The 21,034-nt window shown below is 54.3% G+C and overlaps 1 protein-coding gene across 1 annotated transcript in view; it reads right to left on the bottom strand.

Moving 5' to 3' along the window:
- AR (androgen receptor) overlaps positions 1–18,798 on the bottom strand; it is a 39,991-nt gene extending 21,193 nt beyond the window's left edge. The window contains exons 1-2 of the mRNA XM_033072165.2: positions 17,788–18,798; positions 522–673 (exon numbers count right to left, since the gene is read on the bottom strand). Of these exons, the coding sequence (XP_032928056.1) occupies positions 522–673; positions 17,788–18,707 (1,072 nt within the window). The 5' untranslated portion in view covers positions 18,708–18,798. The remainder of the gene's footprint in view (positions 1–521; positions 674–17,787) is intronic.
- Positions 18,799–21,034: the final 2,236 nt, after the last annotated feature.

Genomic DNA, 21,034 nt, shown 5'->3' with positions numbered 1-21,034 from the left:
ACATGAAGGACAGGCTGGGAGAAGGATTGTGAACCCCAAGGTCAGAGCATGGCTCCTGATGGACAGAGGGCTCTGCTGTCTCACACAAGTGACCCTCTGGAAGGGGTGTAGGAGAGGAAAAGCCTCCCCTGAACTGCCAGGTGTGCATCTGAGACCACAGGTGGGCTGATGGGAGCTTAAAGCACTCTGGAGAGTCGAGAAGAGAGGCAGGAACTGACTGCTCCAGGGTCTCACCAGGTCACCAAGACCATCATGGAATCACAGGAACGTCTGGGTTGGAAGGGACCTTAAAGACCATCTTGGTCCACACCCCTGCATGGCAGGGACACCTTCTAAGAGACAAGGTTGCTCAATGCCACTAAAAAGAGCTGTATTTTGGCAAACTGGTTTGGCTACTTTTTGAGAGCAGTGTGTAAAATGAAATGACAAACGGATTTATCCTTGATTTTTTTTCCTTTCCTGGTGTAAGAGATCTTAGAATGCCACCACAGTGGGCATTCCCTCTCCTCTGTCCCCATTACCTTCAGCTGCCCGTTTGAAGAACACTTTGCAGCTCCCACAGGTGAGGGCTCCATAATGGCACCCAGATGCCTCATCTCCACAGATCAGACAGGTCTTCTGAGGTGGGAAGTAATAATCAATGGGCAGGACATGGTCACGGCCAGTCTCCAACCTGCAGCACAAAACAGAGAGAGAAGGGTCAGCAAATATGGGCAGGACAAGCTGTGGGGAGCATGGTCATGGCACAGCCAGAGCTGCAGTGGGTGAGCAACAGCTGAGCCAAGCCTGGCCATGCAGAGACTGTGCTGGGTGCCCCTCCTGACACTGCCCACGGCGTGCAGGGTGTGACAAAGTGTGACAAAGCGCAGTGACAGTGACACAGGGTGACAGCACAGCCTGAGACAAGGTGACTGAGACTGGCTCTTGCAGGGCTCATGGGATTGTGGCTTCAATAATGAAGCTCAGCACCAAACAAGGCAGAGCATGGCACTGCCAACCACTTGATGCCACATTAACCCCCATGCCAAGGTGTCCCCAGTGCCTGACTCCCCTTCTCCAACTCCTCACCTTTCCACACAGCCAGATTCTCCCCTCTCAGCTGGCACCATCCCCTGCCCAACCTGATCTGATTTGTGTGATCAGATCCATGGAGAAACTTCTTTTCCAGAGGGCATGGCAGGAGGAGAGGGGCTTATCCAAATCAGGAGCCAACATGTCCAGGCAGTTTGGGAAGTGCTAGCATGTTGAGTTAATTACCAGAACTCATATTCCTGCAACCACTGGATGAGGCAATTAGCTTTTAACAGTCTGCAAGTCACCACAACTTTTGGATAAAATTAGATCCCCTTTCATTTTTGGCAGTGCTTTTTGCTTGGAGGTGAGCTCTGAGAAATCACTTTCCATCAACAGTGAGTGTGACAAAGATGGGACTTCTTGAAAAATCCTTTATACCCATAAAAGCCCCACTGTCTTTGCCTGTCCCTCACCTGGGAGCTGTGCAGATCCCACCTCAGCTTCAGCTCAGTAACTGGAGCAGCAATTTCATCCTCAATTTTTACAGCAGAAACCTTTTGAGTGATTTCTCATCCCTTTAACAAGAGCAATCAGTGACTGATCTGTGGATGCAGCTCAACCACCCTTCCCCAGCCATCTCCATTTCCAAGGCTTTTCTTGAATTACTGATTAAATGGAGGAGATATTGGCTGCACCATGCCTGCCATAGTCAAGTCCTGTTGCACCCAAAGTGCTCCCTGCTTGGCTTGCATGGCACCCATCCTGTCCTCCTGGTGTGATCCCACCACCCATCTCAGGGTACTCCCACACCCCCCATGCCTGCAGAGCCCTGCACTGGGTGAGAAGAATACCAGCAGCACATAGAAAAGCCTGGCTAAAAATGTCTTTTATCCAGTGTGTTTCAGACTGACACATAACAGCCCTTTCTGCTAATGACCCAACACCTCTTGTCTCCTCTCTGTGCAGTCAGAAACCCAGCAGTGCTCATTTCCCTGCTTGCACAAGGCTCCCACTGTCTCCCCCACACTCAGCACTGTGAGTGCCATGAGCAGCAGGGCCCCTCACAGCAGGCATCGTGACAACAGACACAGGACTCCCAGAGGACCCTGGGCTGTTTTTGAGGATTAATTATCTGAAACTGCAAAGCAGGTTTGCAATTGAGTGGCTTCTGAAACAGCTTTTAAAGAGCTGTTCATGGGAAGAGCTGTGCAGTACAGAAACACCTTCCAGCAGGTGTGCATCCATCCCACACACCTGTCCCTGCCACCCTGTCCCTGTCCCAAACACCCCTCCATGCTCAGCCACCCTCATCCCCACTGCCACCAAGGGATGGAGGACACTGGCTGACATGCAAGGTGATTCCTGCAGTGGGACAGGCTCCTCCTGGGGTAGGGCTTGGCAGGGTGAGCACAGCCCCAGCACCCCAAGGGGAGGAGATGTGTTTGGGCAGGAGGGGAGCAGCTCTGCCACAGACCCTGCAGCACCAACGTGGCTCCTGCCAGCAGCCACTGCCCAGAGCATCTGCCCAGGAATGCCCTTCACTTTGAAACCAATGCCCATTTGCCTCTTCTTTTTTATTTTTAGAAAGGGAATTATAAGAAAAACATAATGTAAAAATGTACTGGCAACTCAAGAGCGAGCTATGCTAATGCTGCCCTTAACGATCCATTTTCCAGTTTCCAAGGGACATTTACAGGGTGCTCTAAAAACATGCAGGCAATACATAACACTGGCCAATGAGCCCAAGAGGAGCCTGGAGAAGCTGTGGGGCTCCACTGGGCCCAAGGTGCCACAGCCCCTTGTCCCTGTTCACAGGAGGGACACGAGGGGTGGCCCAGCAGCCAGCTCACCTCCAAAGCTTCCCTCTGGGTGGAAGCTTGCACTCCATGGGGCTGTGCTGGCTCAGAGACCCACTCAGGTGAGACCAAAACAAGCCCCCCTGTGCAGGGGCTCGCTGTTGGCCAATGTGTGGCAAGTGTCAGCCCTGCTGCAGAGCAATAGTGAGCCAGGGCAGACACATCTGGGGTGCACTGACAGTGCCAGACGCCCCGAAGGCCAAGGTCAGGCTGGCTCAGAGGAGCTTGGTGGCTTTTGGAGGCAGGGAAAAACAACCTCAGAATCTATTCTGCAGCTCTAGGATGAGTTTTAGTCTCGTTTCAGACTGTAAGGAAATGGAGGGTTTGCTGAGCTCCCCTACAAGCAAATGTTTCTGGGGAGTAGAAACTATCATGTTGCAATGAAGCATTTGTTTGTCATTAGTTAAATTTCACCTAATAGCCACATTTCACAACATCCCCAGAAAGCCAAGAGCAAGCACTGGTAAAAGAGGAGCCAGCCACTTCTCCTGATCCAAAAAGGAAGTTTCCATCTCACAGGCTGCTGGAAAGGAGCCAGGGCACAAATGCCCCCTTGGCCACGACTTCCCACCCCTAAGCCAGACCAGGACAAAGTGATGGCACTGCCACACACCCCCAGCTCATCCCACCCAGGAACCCCAGAGCAGAGCACTGGTCCAGCACTCACACACAAACTCAGGTGGTCAGGGGGATGCTGAGCTCAGAACTGTGCCAGTACTCTCTCTGAACTCAAGTGACACAGAACCCTATCCAGTCATTGCCAGTGCTCTCATTTCTGACACGCTCATGCTGCCTTTAAAACAGCATCACCTGTGCATGACATTCTCTAATGCAGTATTAAATTTAACTGGCATCCCCTCAGTGCAGCTGTGGGGTTCCTGCCTGGATGAAGTTCTGTGACTCCCATCAAGGGGCCAGACCCATGCTCAGCAAAGGGCACGACTGCTCACTATGGGCACATCCTGGTGTCCCCTTGCACTGCCATTTGGCTGCTGCTGGCTCCAGCCAGAGCTGAGCCAAGCCTGTGCTCACAGCCACCACGTCAAGCTTATCTAGGTAACAAGGCCTGCACAGGAAATTTAGAGCATTCATCTGTTAAAATGCTTTGAGCCATTTAATCTATAAACATGCAGCTTTGTACACTGAATTCATGTCCTTTCTGCTAAATAGCCTTGAGTACGTTTCCACTCTGCCCATGACTTGTTTTTGTGTGTGATGGCAGCAGAGGCACAATAGCATCTGAGAGCAGAGCAGCATGAGCCCCAGGCCTTGTAAACACACATAGGAACTGGATCCTCACCGGATTTAAATAAATATTAGCAGATGACAATGGGTTTTCTGAGCATCCCAGCAGTGCAGGCTGGCACCTCAGAGAAAGCAAAGTCCTCCCACCAGCAACTCACAGGAGCAGGCTTGGCTCCCCAGCCCTGGCACTGCCTCAGCCCCAAGGGCACAAATAGCTTCCACAGGCACAGCTGCATAAATCCCTTTTCAAATCTCCAAATTAAATTCTGGGGTTTTTTTTGTTTTGTTTTCAAACACTCTGTTTACTTATTTTGGCAGTTTATTTTTCACACAGCACGTCCTCACTGCAGCTGAACCCCCCCTGCTCCCAGCCCTTGGCTCTTTTCTCTCCTGTGCTCCTCTGTAGTGCATGAAGGCTGCTCCAGACCTGGAGCTGCATGGACCCAGCCACTGTTTGTCCCTGCACTCAGGAGACAGCCCCAGCCTGCCACCTGGCCAGCTGAGGCACTGCCACCTGTAAATGGCAGAGCCACAGCACAACCCCCTCATTTAGTGCCATCCTGGGCTCTCACCTTCCCATCATAAGGAATTCTTCCATAAGGAAGAAGCAGAAAATGAGCTTAAAAAGGTGAAAGGTGGCAGGTTTGCTACACCTGGAAGGCAAAGCCTGGGCAAAGCCACCCTGCAGCCTCCCCCCCTCACTGGTGCCCACACTTGGCACAGCTGACACCAAATTTTCTGCCTCACAGCCTGAGGCTCAGGGAGCAGCTCTGAGCTTTAATAAATCAGCTCAGGGAAGATGGAACAGTTGATCCCCCAGATGGAGCAGGAACCTACAAAAAGAGATGGCACAAGCTCGTTGCAAGGCCACCTCAGATGGGAACTCACCTGATTACAAAGCACAAAGGGGACAAAACAAACAAGGAGCAGCAAGGCTGCAGGCAGGCTGCAGCCCTGAGGAGCGCTCTCGAGGCCACCAGAGCCCTACACTGAATCCTCCTGGTGACTACAGAGTCACCTGGAGCCACCAAGGACAGGACCTTGGCATCCTTGTTGCATGGAGAACCCAACTTATTTCCCAAGGAAACACTGTCCTCACTGATATCTATGCAGTTAGTTTAAGCCACACCATAATCTTCCATTTTCAAATCCATCCACTCTGCTCACAAAAAGAAAATGTACCTGTAAAGAAAATCACAAATAATGAGACACTTAATACATATATTTCACGCTCCAAGAGACACTGCCACGATGCCAGACACAGATACAGGTTTACAGCTCCCAGGAAAGCATCCAGGGAACAGATTTGTGGTGCCACATACCAACATCTTTGCCTGCAGAACTTTTACCTTTCCCTCTGCCAAAATCAAGTGCAGTGATGCTTATGAAATGCTCTGGGAGAGGGGATGTGAGTTCTTGGTGGCTTTTCTCACAGCTGGTGTGCCAGGAGGATCTCCAGAGGAGCAGGACACTGCACCCTAGGGCACAGCACCTGAGGTGAACCAGCCATGTGGCCCCCAAGGCCACCATGGTCCCCCTTAGCTAACCCCAGCATCTGGTCAGGGCTACCAAGAAAAACCCAAGGTAGAACGATTCCAGTCAGTGTCACATGGAACTCCAAGTGTATTTGGAATTTAACTTGGCAACAAAGATCAAGTTGTGCTGGTGGCCAGAGCTCAGTGGTCGGTGGCTCCCAGCTGGGCTGCAGAAGGATGCCAGGATTCATTCCCAGATATTTAAAACACAAAATATTTTCCCCACTTCCTTTGGCAGTGGAATTACTGCTAAGGAAACCAGCCCTGCAAATTCTGCATTTTTATCTCTCCACTGGAGGAAGCGCAAGGCAAAAACAGTGAGCAACAGGGGCGGGCGGGACCTGGCATGGAAACATGAGGAGACCACAAATACCACGGATCTGGCTCCCAGCTGGGGAGGCACATGGCCTGAGCCAGCACCCTCCCCCTGGCTCAGCACAGAGCCCTGGGGAGGGACAGGGATGGGAGCAAGAAGCAGAACCCCCATCTTGGGGTCAGCCCCCCTCCCACCCCTCTCGCAGTGAGGGATGCCAGGGATCACTGCAGTGCCCTGGTCCCACAGCTGACCAGCAGAACTGGGTTATTGTGAGGCTCATTTACACCAAGACCAACCCTTTGCAGAGATACAACTGCAGGGGCATAAAAATCCGTTGCTTTATTATGTCTGGGAGTAGATACAAGCACTATCTGCAGCATTTCCTTTCAGCTCTGCTGGCAAAGCACAGAGTTTCTAGAGGAGACTTCACGACTTGTGCAACACTATCATCTTCCTGCGTCCTCCAAGCGGATCGTGCTCTGAGTCATCCCTGACATAAACACACCAATTATAATGAAGGTTTCACATCTTCAGTGCCAGGTCTCACTGCAACTTTTAGCCCCAGTCTCAGCAGAACAGACAACATGGAAGCAAATTCCCCAGTGAGCCACAGGACTGCCCCTCAGCAAGGCATGGAGGGATGGATGGATGATGGATGGATGGATGGATGGATGGATGGATATATGGATGGATGATGGATGGATAATGGATGATGGATGGATGATGGATGGATGGATGGATGGATGGATGGATGGATGGATGGATGATGGATGGATGGATGATGGACAGATGATGGATGGATGGATGATGGATGGTGGAGGATGGATGGATGGATGATGGATGGAGGGTGGATGGATGGATGGATGGATGGATGGATGGATGATGGATGGATGGATGATGGATGGATGGATGGATGGATGGATGGATGGATGATGGATGGATGGATGGAAGATGGATGGATGGATGGATGGATGGATGGATGGATGGATGATGGATGGATGGAGGATGGATGAATTATGGATGGATGGATGGATGATGGATGGATGGATGGATGGATGGATGGATGGATGGATGGATGGATGATGGATGGATGGATGGATGATGGATGGATGGATGGATGATGGATGATGGATGGATGATGGATGATGGATGGATGGATGGATGATGGGGGGATGGATGATGGGGGGATGGATGGAGAATGGATGGATGGATGGATGGATGGATGGACAGATGGATGGATGATGGATGGATGATGGATGGATGGATGGATGGATGATGGATGGATGATGGATGGATGGATGGATGGATGGATGGATGGATGGATGGATGGACGGACAGCTGCACCAGTACCAACCCCAGTGGCACACACCTGCAACACAGGGTATCCCAGACAGGCATGGACTGGAAAACAGTGCTTTGATGCCAGTTTGCACTTTTAGTGGCATATGGCAGGGACAGCCAGACCTGCTGTTTTGGGGGCTGAGAGCATTCCCAGGAAAACAGAGAGCAAAGTCCCACAGCCCTGCAACTGGCTGACTCCAGGGACCTGTGGGCATGGGTGGTCCTCCCATTATCACAGACCCATGCTGGAGTTTTGACTGGCCCTGCTGGGCAGCAATGTCCAGAGAGAGCCGTGGCACGCCGGCAACCAAAGCCCTGCCCACTACCCCGTGGCCGTGCTCTTCCAAGCAGGCGAGGAATGAAAGCAGCCAGGAATCATTTTCTTTTAAGCCTGCCTGCAAACCAAAACACAGATGCCACATCTAATTTTAGGCCTCCCAGCCTTGAGAGTGTTCTGCCGAGTGTCTCGGAGTGAGCAGTGAGATAGTCATCCTAGGACACGCCGCAGCCGCAGTGGCTGCGCACCCGCCTTGACCCCGGCGCTGAAACGATAGCAGGGCACAGCGTGGCCAGGAGTGAACAGATCCCCTGATCCCAGGGGATCCTGCAGGACACACTGAGCCCCCTCCACTGAGTGGAGTGCAGAGTTCAGCCACACTGCTAACTCCAGCCTGCCACCTTCTCCCTGCTGGGCATGACAACTGCTTCAACTCGAGCCATAATCCAAGGGTTTAAGCACCCACATGGTAAAAGGGAGGGTGAACAGAACAAGAAGAGAACAGCTGCTCCCCAGAACCTTAGCTCCCATCTCAGCTCAGCTGTGCCCAGCCCTCAGCACAGCTCCAGTGGGATGTTCTGTCCCACAGGCTTCCCAGCACTGTGCTCTGCTCCCTCTTCAAACCACCCCCAAGACAGCCCAGAATCAAGGACCCCGCACTTGGCACAGGCTGTGCTGTAAACAAGAAAGAGAAAAAGTCCCTGGGCTGCTATTGTTTTTCTAACCATTTAAAGATGCTCCGGGGAACTGGGGAGCAGACTGGGAAGTAACAGATTTCTTTGTAAAGGGAAGATCCTATTATCAGGGAAAAGACTTTTTGACCACAGGGAACACGTGAAAACAAAGCCAATTATGGAGAGCCAGAAAAACGAAATCCATGTGAACAGGCTGAGTTCATCAGGACCATGTCACATGTTCTGGAGCACAGAGCATGCACAGGGACAAAGCCCAGAGCCAGCCCACAGGGGTTACAGCCCACACCCATGGCTCCAGACACGTGTGCCCCAGAGCTGGTGCTGCCAGGCAGCAGGACAGGGAGTGGGGTGAGTTGGGGGGCTGGTTCTCAGTGCCTGAGCAGGGAGAAGCAGCAATGCTGATCCCACACCAAACCCTGTGTGCCCACAGAGGCTCACGGAGCTCCAGCACAACACCTGCCCTCCAGGGACATCCCTGCAGAGGGAACACTGCAGGCCCCAGGGTGAGGGCTGGGGATGTTCCTCACTCAGAAGAGAACACACACATTATCTGTGTGTGGTGTTCATGGGAAGATGATGAATCCACAAATGTGCAGAGGCACACACAAAATTCAAGAGGAACAGTAAATCACCCGAGCTCTCTTTGCAGGGGGATTTCATTTTCCAGTTAACACACTTTATTGCTTCCCAGATGAAAGCTATCAACCCAATCAGCACAAAAATTCCTTCCCTGTATTTCCCTTTCAAGAGGAAAGTGGAGCTGCTGAGATACCCCACTCCAGCCCTCACAACAGCGGGTCAGGAGATGTGAGGATGTGCTCTGCTGATTGGCACGAGGGGGAGGAGGCAGGAGCCTTCATGAGGAAATTTGTGATACAGAAACTTGTGCCTGAGCTCTGTTCTCAGCACACAGGCCAAGGTCAAAGCGTTTTTTTTCTGCCATTTCTAACCAGCAAAGAAGCAAACACAGCTAAAATGTGTAATGACAGCCAAAATGCTGAGGGCTGGTAAAAACATCAAAGAAGTGTCACATCATTTTGGGAGAGACAAGAAGCCCCCTCCATCCACCCCCAGGCAGAGAGAGCACAAGGGGACAGAAGCAAACTCCCACCTCATCCCAGGGACTACACACATCCTCTGTAAAATGTGTTCTGGAGATCTGCAGCCTCCCCTGGCATTCACAGGGACGGCTCCTGCTGGCAGCAATTCCAGAGGCACTCAGCAGGGTGGGGGTCTGGAAGGTGAAGATGCTGCTGTAACACAGAAGGATTTGCCCTGAGGTTCTTCCCAGGCTACAGCCAGCCCATGTCCAGTCCCTCCTGGAGCACACTGGTGCAGAGGGAGAGGTCACCCAGCAGAAGACATCACCCATCCTCAGGTGACAAAGCCAGGCAGGACACAGCTCAGCAACACAGGAGGGTCTGGTGGGAGATGTCCCTGCCCACAGAGGGGAGCAGAATGAAATGGGCTTTAATGCCCTTCCAAAAAACCATTCCCTGGGTCTATGACCAGATTCCCCAGGCTCCAGCAAGAGCTGGATCAGGCAGGGAGCACCCAGGACACCCCCCAGCAGCGCCTGTCACAGACACCTGGCTGCAGACACGGAAGGTAAATCGTTCTGACTGCTGCCATGCCCAGCACATGAGGGGTGCTGGGACTCTGCATGGAGCTCTGAACAGCTCTCCTGCCCTGCACAGCCCAAGCAGGGCTCTGCCAGCACAGGCACACCCCAAATGTGTCCCAGGAGCACCCAGATGTCAGGGCAGACACACCAATGGTTAAATGTGCCTGTGCCTGGCTGCTTGCCCTGGTTAAAGCTCCCTCCCCACACCAAGGGTGCCCTGGGCCAGCACCGTCAGTGCCCCAGTATTGGTGGCTCTGCACTGACCCTCCTCCCTGATGTAAGCCATCTCTTTTGCCCCTGGAGTTGTTTGGGAAGCCACAGCTGCCTTGCCTGTCATGAGGTGCTCGGCATGGTCCACCCAGCCCCAGCAGCCCCACGTGCCAGGAAACACGATAGACTGGCCCCTCAGCAGAAACAGGGGCTAATCCCAGGAATCATTATTTACTTATTAGGATGGGCTCCCTTCTCCTTTGGATGACACGGGGAAGCCACCAGGACACCTGTGGAAAGCACGAGTGTAATCCACCCCTGTGGACACCCGAGCTGCCTGGGGCCGGGTGGCCTGGGAAAAGGGCAGAAGCTATAAATACCTGGGGAACTGGCATATACTTTTAAGATTATTTCTTCTACTGCGAATCACTTAAGCTGAGGTCCGTGTCCCTAACAAACCAATCCCACCACTTTCTGAGGACGTGTCAGCACCTGACTTTGTTCTCACTATTTGCAGAGGCGTCCCTGGGCGGGGGCTGGGGAGCTCTGGGTCAGAGCACAGCGGGTGACCTTGCTCTTGCTGGCCTCTGTTCAGACTGCACTAACCAGGGAGCAAGCAGCACCATGAGAGGAGCTGAGCCAAGCTGACCCAAGCTAAACCGAGCCTCCTGTCCCGCTCAGGTCCCTGGGGAGTGGCGGCTCCTGCGCGGTCCTGGAGCGCGATGCTGCCCTCCCGTAACCCCGCTCCTGCAAACACCGGCAGGGGTTGCACGGGGGCACTGGGGTCACTGCAGGTGAACGGGCCAGGGCATGGGGTGCAAAGTCCAGCATGCTGCTGCAGGATGGTCCCCAGCACCCTGCCCAGCCCCTCAGAACCCCGGAGCTGAGCCAGGGCTGTGGCCACTCACACACCAAGGGGCTGCTGTCAAACCTGCAGAAAAGGGACAATTCCTTTTCCCACAGCTGCCTGGAGGCTGAATGAATTGCTGCTCATGAGTGCTTTGGCAGTAAAGTACTACTACTGGGAGTATTTTTATTACTGTTAGAGGATACTTTGATTCTCACTTAAATAAAATGCTGGCAAAAAGAATGAGGGTTGCAATGGCTAGATTTAAAGCACAACAAAACACAAGCACACACTGCAGTAGCCACCAGCACCTGGCCAGGGTGAGCTGGACTCCCCCCACAAGGAGATGTCCCCAGGGAGGCTCATCCCTCCCCCTGCCCTTCACTCTGAGCAGCAGGGGGATGAAGTGTGGCTGGCCAGGGATGGGTAGCACAGGCAGAGCAGGGAAGGCAGGCAGCAGTGGTAACAGCGAGAGAATATGGATGGAGAACCTCCGTCACAACTCTTTGCCATGACAACTGGGCCAGTTCTTTTTCAATTCAATGAGCTCCCTCATACCACTATTAACAAACAGGGCTGGCTCTGGTCCCCACAGCGTGCAGCAGCAGTCAATACCAGGGCCACCAGCCACTGCCAAGGCCACCACTGGGCATGCCTGCACTGCCACCCACTAAGGGGGGACGTGACCGTATCTGCCTCTTAATTGTTTACCAGGGATAAATGCTCTGCTACAACAGGAGATGGGACACTGCCCCTGTGCCTGCTGTATGCTGGGTCTCTGGAGGGAAAGAAAGAGCTGGAAAGGCTCCAGTACCCCCACAGAAAGCGTTGCCACTGCTGTTTTCCTATGATGTAGAGCTGGGCTCATCCAAGGTGAGAGCAGATCACTCTGCTCAATGTCTTGCCCAATGATAATTCCAACGGGAGGTGCCTGTGCCCCCTGTGCCACATCACTACATGCAGATGGTGGCACCCAGCCACCCTCCCCAGCTGGCCCAGGCTGTCCATGATGGCTTTGTAGCACTTGCTTTGCATCAGTCTGAGTTGCAGATGTGCCTTTTGAAGAAAATCTTTCAAAAAGAAAATTAACTTGCACAAAGTAATGAGGCTGAGGAGCTGTGCAAGGAGGACTCTTCACTTTTCCTATATATTTCCAATGTTCCAGAGCCATCCATAGCTGCACAGATCTCTGGGATTGACCAGGGCAGCTCTGAGAAACAAACAGTTTTTACTAGAAGTCATAGAAAGTCTCCCACTGAATAGTTTTCTTTCAGTAAACACTCACTTGATAAATTTTAAATGTTCCACCAGATGATAAAATAAATACAATTTCTTTCTTTAATAATTTTAGTCCACAAGCACTAACAGAAAGTATCCACTGCAAACACCAACCCAGCAGCCTCCACTGAGTGTTCCAAGTCTAGACAGCAACTGGCAATTGAGAACTGGCAAAGTGGGACAGCCACCTTCAAATAAGCAATTTATAAAATATGAAGGTCCGTGCCAAGAGTGGAATTCATGGTAATGACAGAAAAACACAAAGAACTCAGCTATTGCTCTCTACTGCAAATTGTTCTTAACCCCGTGTAATGAAACTGTTTTCATCGCACCAAAACATGACTTCAAGATTTCCAATGTTTTAGGGAGTTTTGTGATTTCTTCCTGCAATACACAGCGGTTTTTCCAGCTTTCCTCCCAGCTCAGGAGCATGTACCATGCACAGACTGACTCCAGACCTGCTCCAGTTTCTGCTGTGCCTGTTCCTCCCACTGCCCATCCGCAATCTGCTCCGGCTGGGACCAGGAGGTGACCCCTGGCACGGACACAGAGCGGGCTCTTGTCTCCAGCACGGCCTTGGAGGGTCCAGGGGAGCTGGCACAGCCCCTGGGATGCCGCTCACAGTGACTGCCCCGCTACACTGTTTCTGCTCTCGTTCCTCCCGGGACTGTCCCACACCTTCCTCGCTCTGAGAAAGGGGCAGAGGCAGCGACTTCCAGGAATCGTGGGCTCCGTGCCACGGGGACACCATCCCAATCCAGCACCCACTGATGCCCATCCCCAGGGGCTGGTACCTGTGCCCATGGCAGGGATCCCAAACTCATTGATGCCCATCCCCAGGGGCTGGTACCTGTGCTCATGGCAGGGATCCCAATCCAGCACCCACTGATGCCCATCCCCAGGGGCTGGTACGTGTACCCATGGCAGGGATCCCAATCCAGCACCCACTGATGCTCATCCCCACAGGCTGGTGCCTGTATTCATGGCAGGGATCTTGTCCCAGAGGAAAAAAATCCATCTCTGCAATGAGAATCCTGACCTGGGAGTGACCCCTGTGCTACAAAACACACTATCTCTTGTTCCAAATCAGTATTTTGACACACTCTTCTGTCCTCAGAAGCAAAACCAAAGTGCTTCCCATTGTTAACTGGCTCTCAGTCAGGAGTGAAGCTGTCCTAAGAGGAAAACCAATGGTTATGCCAGGCTGGCTGCTGAGGAGTGGTGCAAAGCACAGCTCATCTGTGCAGTGGATAAGTATCAGGGAATCTGTAAACAGCAGGAAGAATGTAAAAGCTGCATAAGCAGAAGAGCTGCCGTGAGCAGATCCTGTGCAGCTTCCAGCCTTGAAGCCTCAGGGAAAAACACAAAGCACCTGTGCGACTCCAACCCATCAACACTCTTAAAGCTTTTCATGGATTGTTTATTTGGCAAAATTTTCTGATTTCTCAGCTGCTGCCACCAAGTGCACCAAGTGCCACATAAAGCCTGTCCATGCACTGCAATCAGCACTTGAGAGGAGGCAGGATGGAATACTCACTGCTGATACCAAGCACGAGACTGTGCAACCAGCTTCCAGAGGATGTAAGAGCTCAAAAATTCAAAACATTTGGAAAATAGGATGGGAAAGCCTAGTGGGGGATGGAGCAATGTCTGCCTTTGGGCAGTGAAGAGGCAAAGAGATGCTGTGTACCCTCAGAGCAGCTGGCTAGGTCCCACACAAACACCCTACATGGGTGACCCATCGCCTCTTCCCAGCGGTAAGGGAGAGCTGGAGCACAGAAGAGCAGGGAGGAGAAGGAGGGACAGACAGAGAAGGGAGGGGAAAAGGAGGAGACTATTTTATGGGATTTGATATATGCTCAGGAGTGAGGAAAAGGAGCCACCAGTGCCGTGCTCCAGCACAGTGTCTGCCTGGCTGCTCCCCCAGTCCTGAGGGGTTCTCCTTGCTGACCACAGCTCCAACATCCCTGCAGCACCAGTTACCTGGTCTCAGCTTATCACTTGTTTCACAACCTCAGCTGCAGCCACGACAGACAGGCACCCTGCCACAGCCTGCTGTCGCGCCAGCTCACATTCAGACAAGCCCTGAGTTCCCTAATCCAGCTCCAGCTGGATTATCACAGTCACCCTGTGTCTCTGAGCAAGGAAAGGGTGTGCTGAGGGAGAAATTTGTTTATTTTTTCTCAATTTATCAGGAACTGACAACAAGCTTTAGCACATCCCCAACTCTCCTGGCCACCAGAGGCTCCCTGTCCATGTGTCCGTAGGGGCCGAAGGGACCGGCTGCCCACACAATATTCTGCCATGTTTCTCTTGTCTTCAAAGAAATATTTACATCCTATGGCAAACTGCCAGAGCAGAAAGGTCACTCTGACAACAGCAGATGAGAGGGTCAGCCCCATCTCAAGGGCTTTGGTGTTCTGCCAGTGCAGCACTGAGGGTCCCCAGAGCCCTCCTGGGATGGGGATACCAGAGCAGCTGCTGCTGGGCACCGACTGGGACTGAGGGCAACCCTGAGAACGACCTCCTGCCTCATTCCATCTCCCAGTGTAACAGCTGCCCTTCATCCCCTCGCCAGTCTTATCTCCTCCCTGCACAGGAAGGAATTACTGTGGGTTTTATCTGTAAGCCTATCACAATTACAGAGCTGAAACGATTACAGAGCCATCGAGCCAGGTGATGAATGAACACGTGGCACTGGCCCAAGCTGACCACAGCCAGACTAAGGAAGGGAAGCAAAGGCAGATGTAACCAGCAAACACCAGCATTCCAACCAGTATCAGCACCAGGTAACACAATGATAGCAAATGCCACTTAAAAACATCTGAAGCTACGTGGACAGCAGATTTTCCTGAGCCAAAAGCCCTTTAAATCCTTTTCTCCCCTTGGATTCCATGGTTTCAGTAACAGCTGCTTCTCTGATTCCATTTCATTCTAGAGGCCACCCCCTCCAATCCACCAATTTGTTTTCTGATGGCAGAACCTTGGATTTATTCTGACAAAGCTCCATCTTGCTCCTGAAACAGAATATTCAGTCACCTCCAAATACTGCTGGTAGTAATGATGCAACAACCAGAGTCAAAGATAAACAGCTCCAAGTCCACAGAGTAACAAAACATCAGATTAATTTGCTAATTACATGTAAGCCTGACTGATGCAGTTGGGGACACTGTACCAAAAGCTTTGAATTAAATAAAATTGTGTTAATAACTACAGTGTTTCTGAGATGTGCCAGCACCTCTTAACCCTGACACTCCCCCAAGTATTAAAAATTGCTCATGCTTAAGTGCATATGAAGGGTGTTTAACTCATAAAGTATCTACCCATACCTGGTCCCAACTGCAGCAGGGTAGATCTGGGGCTTAGGACAACTTCATCTGTGAGGGAAGAGCCATGATCCTGCTGGCAGACAGCAGGACCATTCAGAGAGGAAAGAAAGTAGGAGCAGCACACCTTGAAATGCTCATTATTCTACAAAGGAAGGGGGCCTGTGTATGCTGTGTAACCCAGCAGCACCCCGAGGGACAGGGCTCTGAGGTGCCCATTGCCTCAGGCTTGTAAAGCCCCAGAAATGACCCTCACTGTCCCCACAGAACACAGACTGCATCCTCCGAGGCTACGAAGGGAAAGCTTTGCATGCAAGGTCAAGTAGGGCAGGAGATCAGACCTAGCACCACACAGCACAGGAGTGCAGGTCCAAAAGTCAGTCATCCTTCCATCAGGAAATTTTACTACAGAGCCTCTCAGCTCCCACAAACCTTTCTTCCCACGGGCACTGCTGCCTGGGATGCTGGTACACAATCCACAGCTCCAGCAGCAGCAGAGCCTGCTCCTGTGCTGGCACCCACAGATCCAGGAGAAAATGCAAAGCTACAGGAGTGGGCCAGCAGCACTGTAAAGCTAATGGACACCTTGCTAGGATGAAATGTAAACCTGGCAGTGATTAACACATATGGCTTGAGCCAGACCACAATGAGTGTTCCGCTTTCCTTACGGCGTTTGAAAATTACATCTGAACACAGAGAGACCATGTCATTCCACACCACCTTTGCAGCAGCAGGGCAGTGCTGTACAAGCCTTGGAGTTTAAAGGACAGGACACTGGTGCTGTAAAGGTTTCTGTGCCAGCTCCAACCCTGCTGATCCCACAGGGGGAAGCAGGCACAGCAGACCCAACAGAGCTGCAAGGAAGAGGAGCATACAGCACTCCCACAGGAATGAGGGGATGTTGTTTACCTCTAAGGCAAGACCCGGAACAAACCTGCGCTGCCATCACCAGCATCCAAACACTGAACTTTTCCAACTCGATTCCCTCCCTGCCCCCTCTGCACTGATTCCAGCAGAGATTCATCCAGACTCCAGAGGCACACCCAGAGCTTGCATAGCTCCTGCCACGCACGAAGCTCACAGCTGGATGATGCTCGCAGCTGGACTCTTTCTGACCTCTCGTTACTTTTATTCTTTTTTCATTTGCCAAGCTCTTGACATCTCTGTACAATCCCCCAGTAAATCACTGCGTGGATGGAAATTGCCCCAGTACCCAAATGAAGCTGTGAGCATTTCAAACAGAAACAAGCCCAGAGGCAGTGCACTTGCCCGGTGCTAATTGAGAGGTAAAATCTAATTGTTCATTTCAGCCTTTGTTCCCACCATCCCAAGCATCACGGGGCGAGTGTGTGGATGCAGGACTGCCATGATGCAAACCTCAGCTGAGGCCTCACCTACTCCTGGATGGGGCTCCCTCTGAGCCAGTAGAAAATTCCATGGACAGCCCTTTCTACCATTTCCATCAAATCTGCTGTGCTGACCGGTGAGCATGCAGGTGCCCACTACTTTGAATGCTGTACAGGTATTTTACAGAGATGGCTCATCACCTTTTTTTTGAGGTTAAGCCATCAGGAAAATTTATTCTTGATTGAATTTTACTTCTCAAAAAAATTTCCCCATCCCTGGTTCATTCTCAAAATCTATTCTAGCTCTGCTTTAAAATATATTTTCTATCTGTACTTAAAACAGCCCCGAAGCACAGGCGATATTTCTCTGCCACTACATTCGGGGTTTCCTGCTTTGCACAGTGCATTCCCGGCAGGCAGTTCTCGGCGGGACAAGTTGCTGGGAGGATTTTAACTCCGTGTCAAGATCCGTCCGTGCTTCAGGGCACAGCGTCCCGATCTCGCCCGCTCCCAGCGGCCGGGAGCAGCGGGATAACAGATGCGTGAGGGAACGAGAATAACTCAACGACCTCGCAGAGCGGCGGGGACACCGCGCGTGCACCGCGGTATTCCTGGCACGCTGCCGCCTAATCAGTCCCAAATAACAGCATCCCGGCAAAAGGCAAGATTCGGCAGCGGAGAGGCGCAACCAAAGCGGGAATAGCCAGGACACAGCGGGGTCGGAGCCGCGGGGCGCGGCGTGCCGGTGGGATGCGGGTGCAGGAGCAGGGATGCAGGCACAGGATGCCGGTACTGGCGGCAGGTGGGATGCAGGATGCCGGCGGGAAGCACAGTGCAGGGTGCGCATGCCGGTGGGATGCGGGACGCGGGTACTCACCGGAGGTCGCCGTAAGCGCCGGCGTAGCCCTCGACCCAGGGCTCCAGCTCGCTCTTGATGCCGGGGGCAGGGGCGGCGAAAGGCGCCCGGCCCGGTGGGTACCAGGCATCGCCAGGGCAGTCGGCAGGCCCGGCGGGCGGCTCGGGGCACGGCCCGTAGAGCTGCCCCTCCTCGGCGAAGAAGGTGGGCCAGGGGGGCGCGGGGCCCGGCGGGACCAGCTCGGCCCCGAAGCGACACGGGCCGCCCCAGCCGCCGCCCGCGGCCGGCCCCGCCGCGCTCTCCAGCTTGACGCGGCTGAAGCCGCGGGGCAGCCCCGGCCCGGCGGGCGGCTCGGCGGCCACGGTGGCCTCGAAGGCGGGCGAGGGGTCGCGGGTGGGCGGGCGCGGGGCGCGGGGCGGCCCGGCGGGCACGGCGAACATGCAGTCCTCACGGGGCAGCGGCTCGGCCGGAGTCTCCAGCGCCTCCAGCGCCAGCCCCATGGAGGCGGACACGGCGCGGCACAGCTGCCGGGCACTGTCGCCCAGCGGGTCTTCCTTATCCGCCGGCTCGGTCTCGGGCGGCGGCGGCGGCGGCGGCAGCAGCGGCATCGCACCCGCCTCGCCCAGCAGCTCCCTCAGCTCTCCGGCGCAGGGGAAGGACGAGCCCATGGCGGGGCCGGCGGCCGGCAGCGCCTTACCGGCAGCACGGGGCTCGGGGGGCGGCAGGCAGCCCGGCGGGGGCGGCAGGCAGGCGGGGGAGTCCGGCGGCGGCCGCGGACTCGGCGGGCAGGGCGCGCTCGCCGGCGGCTGCCCGGCACCCGGCTCCTCTCGCGGCGGCTGGAAAGCGTCGCAGACGCTCTGGAAGAAGCTCTGAAAAGCCCCGCGGAAGGTCCTGCCCGCCGGTCGCGGGTAGACGCGACCGACCCCCAGCTGCACCTCCATGCTGGCCGAGCGCGGGGCAGCGATCGCTGCAGCGGCGGCGGAGCGAGGCGAGGGCGGAGAGCCTTGGCAGCGCTCCCGGCCCGACCCCGCGGGCCGCCTACCCGAGGCGCTGCTCCGCGGCGCCCATGGCACTGACCGCCGGGCACGGAGCTCGCTGCGCGCAACAGGCACCCAAAGTTGTCGGCGGGGGCGCGGGCAGGTGCGGCGGCGGAGCGAGGGGCGGGCGGGGGCGGCCGCGGGGAGGGAGGCGCGGCGGGGAGACCGCCCCGTGCTGCGGCTCCGCCGCGATTAACCCTGTGCCGGCCGCGGCTCCCGCCCGGCCCCGCGCTCGACGCGGCCCCACCGGCGTTCCTGGAGCAGCGCGGCCGCGGAGCCGCAGCCCCGCCGCAGTGTCCGGGCTCGGCGTCTCAGGAGCGGCTCGGAGCTGGATGAGGCTGGCCCGCTGGGGACAGCGCCCGTCACCGCGGCCCCTGGGTGAGCGCCCGGCCGGCCCCCGCGTCCCGGCTGGGCGGTCCGGGGCGGGATGGGGGCGCGGCGGCTGTCCCGGTTCCCAACTGCGCTGCTGATGGAGCGGGTGCGTGCGGAGCGCCCGCCCCGCCCCGGGCCGGCTCGGCTCGGCTCGGCTGCTCCCCCGCTCTCCCCCCGGCTGGCAGCTGGCGCAGCTGGGCGGACTTGGTCAGAAAAATGCTCCTTTTCGCGCTGGCGTGTCGTCGCTCAGCAGCTCTCCCCACCCCCGGCTGGGCCCGAGCCGATCCCCGCACCTCTCGGTTCGCTTGCTGCCTGCAGAGCTGCCCGCTCCCACCTCCCACTGCCCCGCGTCGTGCCACAGCCCCCGCCTGCCAAAGCACGAACCATCCATCCCTTGGGCATCCCCGCCCGGGTCACGCACTGGGATGAAAAACACTCACAAGCAGAGAGAATTAGTGCGGGACCTACCGTAAACAAGGCTTGAGCTCCCCTTGCTGGTCCTGGAATAACAATCCTAAAGCAACTTCTAGGAGACACCATCCCCAGACAATCCGGGAATGGAATCATTTTTATTCGAGGGGGCTTAAAACAAACCCGTTGCTTTGAGCCCCTTTGGAGACAAAGGGGGGAAAAGTCATAAATAAGCGGAGCCTGTGGGGAAAACAGAGAGACATATCCCATCTTTTAAAAGCCTTTTTACAAGCTGTAGAAGATAAAAATAAAAATCGAAGTCCAGCCAAGCAAAATTTGGCAACGTGCTCCATCCTGCCTGCGTGCTCAGAGCAGCTGGAGGAGGGGCAGCAGGGCTGGTGCTCCGAGGGGACGGGGTCACTGCGCTGGCTGCTGCAGCCCGGGATGGCTGAGGGCAGGAGCTGCCACCCCCGGACCTGTGCCCGGCTCTCCCTGGCCACCAGGGAGAAGAGCATTTGTGGAGAAACCTCATCAGATCTCACATGTGGGTGAAACACCACGTTGGGTCTAATGCCAAGTCCCAGCGCCCCTAAAGCACTGAAGGCAGCTCAGCTAACACCTGAGGTGGTGGAAACCAAGGGAGATGTATTAAGGTTTGTGCTGCCAAGTGGATGTGGGTTCCGGTGTCTTTGCTGTTCCAGCTTCTCAGAGTTGACAGGCTTGTGGAGTGAAAAATTGACTCTGGAAAACATCTGGGGGAGGATTCTTACCATCAGCCTCAAGAGCTGTATTGAGAGGGGCTGAGGGCTGGGGCTGCAGTGTGGTATGGCTGCAGGAACAAGGGCCTCTACACCTCAAACAAGATGTGGGTTCTGACCAGAGAGCTTTGTTTGACCCCACTGTTCCCACAAGGAGGAAACATGCTCAGCTTGTACACCCTGAAACGCCCCAAACCTGCAAAGACCTCAGCCCAATTCAGACTCTTTATATTCAAACAACCATCCCATCTGGGATGGGACCTGTTTGGGCCTCAGCTCCTAAAAATCTGGAGCTTTGACTTTGGTGCTGATCATGTTGCCTTGCCCTTTCCTCTCTCTGCAGCATCCACAGGGCTCTGGATTTTCCCTCCATCTGAATGTTGCTGTGGGATTTTTGGAATGTTGAGCACTGCAGAGGTGCAGAAAGTGAGACTGCAAAACAGTTTGTATACTTCAGCCTGCAGAGCCAACATTTCAGTTCTGACTGATGATCTGTGGTAAAGATGTTTTAAATTTATTCCTTGAACAGGCATCTTCCAAGGGTTTTTTTTCACTTGATCCTCACATTTCATTTAAAATTGATTAAATGTTAGTGGATTTTCTGGCTGTATGTGTGCTCAACTGCATATGCTACGCTTAAAGGCTCTGTGTATTTTAATCTTTATACTTGGTTGCCGAAGTCATCACACA

This window comes from Catharus ustulatus, chromosome 14 (genome assembly GCF_009819885.2).
Source record: "Catharus ustulatus isolate bCatUst1 chromosome 14, bCatUst1.pri.v2, whole genome shotgun sequence".
NCBI classification, from domain to species: Eukaryota; Metazoa; Chordata; class Aves; order Passeriformes; family Turdidae; genus Catharus; species Catharus ustulatus.
This window is presented reverse-complemented; position numbering and strand designations above follow the sequence as displayed.